The sequence below is a fragment of the Musca domestica genome, unplaced genomic scaffold, assembly GCF_030504385.1.
Source record: "Musca domestica strain aabys unplaced genomic scaffold, Musca_domestica.polishedcontigs.V.1.1 13, whole genome shotgun sequence".
Classification (NCBI taxonomy): Eukaryota; Metazoa; Arthropoda; class Insecta; order Diptera; family Muscidae; genus Musca; species Musca domestica.
The window spans coordinates 15,605,298-15,615,651 of NW_026712172.1; the positions used below are offsets into that span (position 1 = coordinate 15,605,298).

The 10,354-nt window shown below is 33.9% G+C and overlaps 1 protein-coding gene across 2 annotated transcripts in view; it reads right to left on the bottom strand.

Annotated features, from left to right (window-relative positions):
• The window catches only part of LOC101897532 (uncharacterized), a 59,158-nt gene extending 49,808 nt beyond the window's left edge, over positions 1–9,350 (bottom strand). For both annotated transcript variants that reach the window (XM_059118664.1, XM_059118665.1), the window contains exon 1: positions 7,238–9,350. In XM_059118664.1, the coding sequence (XP_058974647.1) occupies positions 7,238–8,951 (1,714 nt within the window). In that variant the 5' untranslated portion in view covers positions 8,952–9,350. The remainder of the gene's footprint in view (positions 1–7,237) is intronic.
• Positions 9,351–10,354: the final 1,004 nt, after the last annotated feature.

Genomic DNA, 10,354 nt, shown 5'->3' on the forward strand with positions numbered 1-10,354 from the left:
CATTGAAAGCATGTGACTCTTACCACGTATACGTCATTAAAACTATGTGTTTTTATATCCAAGTTTGAATAAAAATGTACTTGTTACATATTATGTGTAGAGATTTCTTATCTTTGGAGACCTATAGTGAAATTTGATAAAGAAAATTTTCTCCCTTAGGACCAAAGTCCTACAGGCAAGTTTTGTGGGAGATAGTGGCATACATTGAAAGCATTTTACTTTTACCACAAATATGTCATCAAAACTATGTGTTTTAATATCCAAATATTGAATAAATATTTACTTGTTACATATTATGTGTAGAGATTTCTTTTGTTTGGAGACCTACAGTGAAATTTGATGGAGAATATTTTCTCCTTTATGACCAAAGCCCTAGATGCAAGTTTTGTGGGAGATATCGGCATTAATTAAAAACATTTGAATTTAACTCGTGATAATTTGAATTAAAATGTGATAAAAAAAATCGTATTGCTTAGTGAAGTTTGGTCCGACATTTTTGTGTGATCTATAGTATCTAGAGATTTCTTGTACGTGATGACCCATAGTGAAAACTAAAGGAAAATATTTTATTCTTTGGAGTTGAGCTCTAATAGCACAAATTGGAGGAGAAATTGACACATATCGAAAATGTGCAATGTTAACACAAAAAAAAACCAAAAAATATATGCTTATTTATATAATCCAATTTGAAGCTAATATTTTCCTGTTATATATTATTTCTACCCGTTTCTTTTGTCTCGAAATCTGTGGTGAAATTCGATTTCGAACTTTTCTCCCATTGACACCACTCACCTAAACTTACGTTTTGTGGTTGATATTGGCAAAAATTGGAAAGGCAAAAGATTGGTTACGAAAATTTCAATAAATTTAATTATTTTTTACAAGTCAAATTTGATATCGATTTTATGGGTTATATAATATATCTAGAGATTTCCTTTGTTCGGTGACTTATGGTAGAATTTGATGAAGAATCTTTTTTCTTTTTGAAGCACTTGTCTAAAAACAAATATTGGGGGAGATATCGGTGCATTTTGAAAACGCAGGAAGTTAATACCAACAATTCAACTTAGAAATTTTGGTTTGTAAACTCAAATTTAAACCTATATTTTAATGTTTTATGTTATATATAAAGATTTCTGGTGTTTGGAGACCCATGGTGAAATTTGGTAAGGAATATTTCTCCCATTAACATTATTAGGCTAAAATGAAATTTTGTGGGAAATATTGGCAAAGTTTAAAAATACAAAAAATTTAAAGAAATATTGGTTTGTAAACTCAAATTTAAACCTATATTTTAATGTTTTATGTTATATATAAAGATTTCTGGTGCATGGAGACCTATAGTGAAATTCTATAAGGAATATTTTACTCATTGACATTATTCGTCTAAAATGAAGTTTTGTGGGAAATATTGGCAACGTTTAAAAATACAAAAAATTGGTAGCAAAAAAAAAAAAAAAAAAACAATGATTATTTAATTTTTTTATTAAATAGTGAAATTTAAAGCCTATATTTCTCTAATATATGTTATAGCTAGAGATTTCTTGTGTTTGAAGAGCTACAGTAAAATTATATGGAGATTATTTCGTCCTTTGGAATCACAATCAAAAAAGGATGATTTTGGGGAAATTCTAGCAAAAACTTAAAATGCAGGAAAATTATCCAAAAATGATTTATTTTTGTTTTATATAGTCAAGTTTCAACCGATATTTTCTTTATATATATTACATTTAGAGATTTATTTTAGTTGAAGACCTATAGTGAAATATTGTGTTGAAAGTTTTCTCCTTTGATATCAACCCTCTAAAACAAAGTTTTGTGGCAGATATTGAGGAAAATTTGAAAATATTCAAAATTAATATTAAAAAAGAATGCAAAAATTATTCCTTATATATACATATAGTCAAATTCCCTACCGACTTTTTCATGCTATATATAATAGGTACAGATATCCTTTGTTCTGAAACTCCTAGTGAAATTTGATGCCGAATATTTTTGCCTTTGGATGCAAATTTCTAAAATGATGGTTTAAGGAAGATTTTGATAGAAAATAAAATCCCTTCTTTTTATGGAATTTTTTCTGTTTGTATAGAATTTCCTACCACTTTTGGTTTTTCAAAAAATTCAATATTTTTTATGTATCGAATACGCTGTTTTGGGGTGTTTATAACATTTTAAATTTTTATGTTAAAAATAATAAAAGTCTGAATCCAATGTCTCTTTTTTCAAAGGCACTGTATTATCTATGGCTTGATGCCCTGGACAATTTCTTAATATTTGTAGTAATTTTCAAATAATATATTTAAAGATAATTTGAGTTACATCTACGAAAATGTATGTGCGTGTGTCTGGTCCCATTTCTATTATAATATTCCTTTGTCATTGTGAAAAAAAAAAAATAAAAAAAAGTTCAAAGTTTATTCAAGTCTTTGTTCAGCGGCAGACCGCCACAATTGAAACAAAGAAATATTGAAAACAATGGCGGCCGGGAGGTGGGTGGTTGGTTGGCTGGCTGGCTTCTAGACCGTAAAATTGTGATAATAGAAATTACAAATTAAATGTTATAATAAATGTGACTTTGTTTGAAAAAAAAAAAAAATAAAATAAAATTTCACAATGAAATTGAAAAAAAAAAAAAAAAAATATTACAGGAAATAATTTATCTTGAATTTTTAAAGAGAATTCTGAAATTAATATTCAGTTGCAGTAATTTTGAAAATACAAAACATACACGCAATATTTGTGTATATAGGAAAAGAAGTTCAGAATGCGATGCAAAAGGCAGGAAAAATCTTGTTTTTTAATACTTTTTTTCAGGTGGCGAATTTTGAAATAAATATTCATTTACAGTAATTTTGAAAAAAAAAAAAAAACGATGAAAGACGTCAGAATTTATTAATTTTTTTTTACAAAACAAAAAAAAAAAGTGAAATTTTCATATCTTGTATTAAATAAGCTCTGAAGAAAAACACATCACAAAATAATGGCCATATATTTCAATTACCCTAATAAATAAAAAAAAAGAATAAAATAAAAAAATAATAATAACAATGATACCGAAAAAAGAAACATGTGATAAGCAGATTTCTGATTAGATTAATTTAGAAATAACACCCCAACTTTTGGTTTCTATTTGAATTATCTTTATGATCGTCGTCGTCGTCTGGTTTATGATCGCCAAAATCACCCTGACATGGTAACGAAATTTACAAATAAATATATTATTTTACTCTCATTGCCACCACAGAAAAAAATATATATGTTTTGCATTAAATTCTCGGCAGATTTTGTTCCCGATTATTTTGTTTTCAATTTCACACCTTACCTTACAAGAACAACAACAACACACAATAAGTTCTTTATCAAGGTAGCAAGCAAATATTTTGTTAATCACAACAATGTGATAATTTTCCGAACAAAGATTGTGGGGCACTTACCTAAAAATACACAAGAAAAGAAGAAGAAGAAAAAAAGTTAGTCAAATTGTTGTTTTGAAAATATTCAATAAACGTGTAAATAAGATCAAGGATAAGGCTAGATCGATAATAATAAAATCAAATCTAAACAAAAATGTGGCAAGGTTTTGATAGAAGACAATAAAATATGGCAAGGTTAATGACTGAGAATAAAAAAGAATTTTGAAAAGTTTTCAAATTTTCAAAAAAAAGACAAAAATAATTTTCGGAGTAATGTTAATTTTTTTCGGAGTCACAAAACCATGTTAGGCGTCATATAATTGACATTCCAAAAAAAGTTTCAAAAAAAAACACAAAAATAATTTTCGGAGTAATTTTATTTTTTTTCGGAGTCAGAAGGCTATGTTAGGAGTCATATAAATCACCTTCCGGATTATTTATATGATATTCGAGGTCTCTCTATTAAAATTCGGAGTAATTTAAAATTTTTTCAGAGTTACCAGCCTTTCCAAAAAAAAAAAATAAAAATTTTTTTCGGAGTCACAAAACTGTGTTGAGGAGTCATATAAACCACATTCCGGATCATTTATATGATATTCGGAGTCATTCTATAGACATTGGGAGCAATTTAGAAAATTTTCGGAGTTACCAGCCATCATTCGGAGTCATAAAATGAAATTCGGAGCCAGTAGATGGCACATGGAATCATTTAAATGAGATTCGTATTCATTTGTATGGTATTCGGATTAATAAAATGACATTCGGAATCATCTATTCGATATTCGGAGTGAACAAGATAATATTTGGAGTTAGCTAAATAACAATCGGAGTGATCTAAATCATGTCACTATGTGATATATATTCGGTATTCGGAGTAACAAAATAATATTCGGAGTCACCTGAATAACATTCCTAGTCACTATGTGACATCCGAAGCCATCTAGATAACATTTTTAGTCATTATGGTGTTACTCAGATCGCTAGGTGACATTCGGAATTATCGAAATGTTATTCGGAATTATCGAAACGTCATTCGGAATAATCTAGACAACATTCAGAGTCATCTAGATTACATTCCTAGTTGTCTACATGTTTTTTGGGTCACTAGATGATGACATTCGGAATAATCTCAGTGGTATTCGGAGTCATTTAGATTACTTTCGGAGTCGTCTAGATGTCATTCGGAACCGTCAAAATTGCATTTGAAGGTATCTGGATGTTATTCGGAGTAACTAGGTAACTTTTGGAATAATTGAAATTAATTTCGGAGTCATCAAAATCATATTCGTAGTCACCATATGGCATCCGAAGTCATCTACATGGTATTTGTGGTTGCATAGATGCTATTCGGAGTAACTTGATAACATTCGAAATTCTTGAAATGAAATTCGGAGTCGCTTAATTCACCTTCGGAGTCGTCTAGATATCATTGGGAGCCATCTAGATGACACTCGAAGGCACCTGGATGTTATTCGGAGTCCCTAGTTAGCATTCGGAACAATAGAAACAAAATTCGGAGTCATTCAGATCATGTTCGGAATTAGCATATGACATCCGGAGATAGCTGGATGGCATTATTTGTCATCTGAATGTTATTCGGAGCCACTAAGTGCCATTCGGAATAATCTTAATGGTATTTGGAGTAGTCTATAATATATATTCGGAATAACTACAAAGCATACAGGAGGTGTTTGAAATCGTCGAGAAGACCTTTGGAAGGATGAAATAATATTCGGATTCATAAAGTGTCGTAAAGATAACATTAGGAGTGACATAAAAAACGTTCGGAGCCATCGAAATTACTCTCGGAGTCATCGAAATGACTTTGAATTTCATCCTCATAAAATTTGGAATCATTCAGAGATTTTTTGTTTTGTTTTCGGAGTCATCAAATTTCTTTCGATGGCATTAGAAGTCATTCGGAATCATTAAGTTGATTTTCGAAATCGCCAAAATTACTTTCGCCAAAATTGCTTTTGGAGTTGGTCAAGTCACTACGATTACTTTCGGAGTTATCAAGATGACTTTAAAGTGTCCAAAACGACAATTCGGATGACTTCAGGATGACTTTTGAAGTCATCAGGCGAATTTTGGAGATATCTGAGCGACTTTCAGAGTAAATTCGATTACTTTCGGAGTTGTCAAGAAGACTTCGAAGTTGCCAAAACGATCCTCGGAGTCAAAGGGACAACTTTCATAGTAATCAGAATGATTTTCGGAGTCATCGGAATAACATTCGGAGTCATCGGAATGACTTTCGGAGTCTTCAGAACGACTTTTGAAGTCATCAAGACGACTTTCAGAGACATCTGGACGACTTTCAGAGTCACTTCGATTACTTTTGGAGTTCTCAAGAAGACTACGAAGTTACCAAAACGACTTTCGGAGTCATAGGAACGACTTTCGGAGTAATCAGAATGATTTTCGTAGTCATCGGAATAACTTTCGGAGTCTTCAAGACGACTTTGGAGGTTATCAGGACGACTTCCGGAGAAATTAGAACGACTCTCAGTCACTTCGATTGCTTTCGGAGTTGTCAAGATGACTTCGAAGTTACTAAAACCACTTTCGGAGTCATAGAGACGAATTTCGGAGACAAAGGAACGACTTTCGAAGTAATCAGAATGATTTTCGGAGTCATCAGAATGAATTTCGAAGTCATCAGAATGAATTTGGAAGTCTTCGGAATGACTTTCCGAGCCTTTAGGACGATTTTTGAAGCCATCAGAACGACTTTCGGAGACACCTGGATTACTATCTGAGTCAGTTCGATTACTTTTGGAGTAGTACTAGGACTTCGAAGTTACTAACACAACTTTCGGAGTCATAGGGACGACTTTCGGAGTCATCAGAATGATTTTCGGAGTCATCAGAACGAATTTCACAGTCACCAAATGCTATTCGGAGTCATCAGTTACAAATTTTAAGCTATTCGGAATCGTTCTCTTATAAGGTAGTTGACACCCTGGCTCACCTGATACAGAAATTCTATTGTCTTGGGAAGTCTGCCGCAAAGTTCTGCGTTATATTTCACACCCTAATGTGAGGTTTCACAATTAACAATATGTTTCGAAATCTATTCTCGGTTGAATTAAAAACAACAAGAACAATGAAAAATTGTTGTTTTCTTCCGTTTAACAATACGCAATTTCAAATCTGATGAAATTTGAGTATAATATTGCTTTGAAATTGAAAAATGTTGTAACGTAACTGCGACGTAACTGGAAAGTCAGCTTGACGTAACTTTAAATTTTGTGATTTTTAAATTGAAAATACTTTTCAAAGTTCATAAATTTCCTTAAAAGTTAAAAATCTTGATCAGGCAACGGGATACAGAATAACGTAACGGTAACGTAGACTTGACGTAACATTAAAAAACCGTTATGTAAATCAAAACTAACCACAAGAAACTTAAAAAAAGATGGAGTTTCGAAATATGAAAATATAGATGTGGAAAAGGTTCATAGTGTAACGTAACAGTGTGGTATACATAACGTAACTGTAAATTTCGGATAAAGCAACTCGAAACACTTCCCCCTAATTCAAATTTTGCCACAAAATTGCAAATTTTTTTAGAAGAATTAAAAAAGGTTGAACACAACTGGGTGGTACACATGGCGTATCAGTAAAATTTGTCGTAGACAAGACGTAACTTCGAGTAACTTGGAATTGATAGATAAGTTGATCAAATTTGATGTTTTTCGAGACATTTAAAGGGATTGGAACATATATCTGGGGGATTTAAACGGAAAAGCGGAACCTTGCCATCTATTTTTTTGGAAATTTTAAAATAAACCTTTTGTAATTTTTTTTATATTTACCTCCCAGCATATTTTTGAATTTCTTCATAACCTTGGTCCAGCTCACACAGGACGCTGTCATTGAGGCCTTGCGCAAATTGCATGGATCTTCGGGGCAGGGACCATTCTCATCATTACATTTTTCAGCATCCTCAATGTGCTCATCATCGGCCTTGGCCTCTGAGGCCACGGTAACGCCGCCATCGCCACCCTCATTTTTTAGCAGGGACTTCTTACAGCTATCAGTAGTTGTGGACTTCTTAGCATAACTTAAATGACTATTCTTCTCTTTAGTATCACAGTGAGTTTCTAAGGTGTTTTTGGATTTATTATTACAGGTGGCGGGGGGATGAGTTTCATTTGTGTTTATTTTGGGTTGCAGCGGCTGTAGCTCCTCCTTCGCCGCCGCCACCACATTGGCCTCCTGACACTCCTGGGTGGTAAATGTGCAGTGGCGTTTTTTGGTTGTGTTGTCCGAGGAGGATGTCTTTGAGGAACTACTGCTGCTGGCGGCTGCTGCCTCCTTGGCAGCTTTTTTCTTGGCTTTCTGTTGCTGTTTTAGTTCTTTGAGTTTTTGTTTTCGAGCATATTTTTCGCGCAACTTTGGACTGCCGAATTCATCCAAATAATACATGCAATCCTGCAGGCCATCTTTTTTGTTGATTAGCTTGGGATTGATCACCGGATCATCGGAAATATTCAGCAGCGGGAAATAGTAGTTACCATCTGTGGCCAATACTTGCCCCTTGAGTTTTGGGGTTTTCAAATTTTCGGGAGATTTTTCGGTTAATTGTTTTTCCTTGGATTCTGTTTGGTTTTCGGGGAGTAGCTTCTTTTCGGGATTTGGACTGACACACATTTGCAGGCCACTGTCATCGGGATCATCATCATCCTCGGCCTCGTTGTGGTGATTTTCACCATCAACGGCATCTTCGTCATCCTCCACATCTTCCTCCTCGTCCTCTTCATCATCCAAATGCAGGTCCTCAACTTCATCGATGCGATCCTCAACACCCAAACCCAAGGTGGTGGAACTGTTGCAGGATTTATATTTAATTCTGCGGGTGGCAGTATTGCCCGAACTCAGGGCCCCAAAGCTATGGGTACTGCCCGAATAGCCGCTAGAGGACTCCGATTCCAAGGCATCCTCTGAGTATTTCGAATGGGATAGATCTCCCGAAGAGTTGGCGGCCCCAATCGATTCATTGCTCGACGAGGAACAGTGGGCCGATTTCAGCTGTTGCTGGGATCCCACGGCCGAGTCGCGGTCATTGTCAATGCCACTGTCTTGGGACAACAATTGCCGGTAGCCAGGCTGTTTGAGTTTCTGCAATTGGGATTTAGGATGAGCGGCGCCATGTAAGCTTAGGCTGGCACTGTGTTGCGTAATGGCCAAATCGTCTTTGCGACGCACATCGGGCGCCACCCCTGTTAGAGAAACAAAGGAGGAGCAAGGGGTGTGTCCACCATCATCATCATTGCTGCTGCTGGCGGTGCTGGTGGTACTGGCTGCCACAACACAGGCACTGTCGGCCGAACCCGTTGATAATTGGCTGGAAAAGCGTTCACTTTGTTGTAGCGTGGGGATTTGAATGGGCCTACTGGACAGAGCGTTGACGTTGGTTTTAGCGATGGCAATGGCGTTGGCGTTAGCGTTACCGTTAGCGTTGCCTTTGGCCGACGTCGACGTTACTGTTAAGTGGGTGTTACTCTGTTCTATTGCTAATGTGGCCATCGGGTGTTCTTTTTTCCTTTTTTTCGTAATTTTTCCTTGTTTCTCTTCTTCTACTTCTTGGTTATGGGAAGAGTTTGTTGTATTGTCCGTTTTTTTATTTTCTGAGTTAAAAATACCCAATTCTTTTGTGAATTATTTATTTGCTTTAGTTTGTTAGTTTTTCTTTCGTTGGTAATTGGCTTAAACCACGTTAGTTGTTTTTAGGTTCTCTTTTAGTTTGTTTTTGTTCTTTGTGGCAGAACCGAATTTCACTGGACTTTCACAATTTTTTGTAATCTTTATTTTTTGTTTACACTGGTATCGATTTTTCTTCAATTAAGTCACATTGCTTAAGGCTATTTTCAAAACAGCGCTTTTTTGTGCAAAATAAAATATTTTGATGTGAATATTCACAAAACTCTGGGAAACAGAAATTAAAATTGGGATTTTTGGATTTAATTTTGGAATTCACTTTTGAAACACTTGGAGAAATTTCAATTTTTTTTATTTTTTGAAAATGTTTTAAGTGGTGGTTTCGTTAAAAAAAGATTTGGAGAGGACACAAAATTGTATTTTTTTAAGATTTTTTTTTATGTTTTAACAATTATTCTATTTTTTGTGCGACGCTTATGAGTGGTGGTTTTCAGAGGAGGATAATAATTTCACAGATTTTTTAATTTTTATATTTTTCAAAAAAAATATTTTTATTCTTATTTTTTTTTAATTATTTCAAATTTTTTTTAAATATAATTTTGAATATTTGTGTATTATTTTCTGCTTGAATTTATTATTTTGAATTTATTATTTATCCTATTAATTTTAATATTAATTAATTTTATTGTGCAACACAAAATAATTAATTACGAGGAAAATTCGGGAGATTATGAAAATAGAGCTCAACAAGTAAAAAAGCTGTAAGTTCGGCCGGCCCAAACTTTGAATACCCTCCACCTAATTTAGCAATTATCAAAAACAATAAAATCCGTTAAAAATTCTGTTAAAATCCTAAAAATACCGAATGTAGCTGTTATATTAGGGTCTATACGACGACATGGACTTGCATAGGTAACCTTTGCCATAAACCATTACAATATTCAAATGCGAAACTTGAATAAAAAAAATCGGTGAATAATGTAGCTAAAATCATCAAAATACCGAATATCGGGAGGTTGCGTTATATGGGGGCTATAAGAAGACGTAGACCTGCACAGACAATTTTCTGTCATAGACTGTAGTATCCATTACGAACTTCAAATACCAAATTTGAAACAATTCCGGTGAATAATGTAGCTAAAATCATCAAAATATCGAATATCGGGAGGTACCGCATTATGGGGGCTATACGAAGACGTGGATCTGCACAGACAATTTTCTGTCTTAGACTGTAGTATCCATTGCGAACTTCAAATACCAAATTTGAAAAA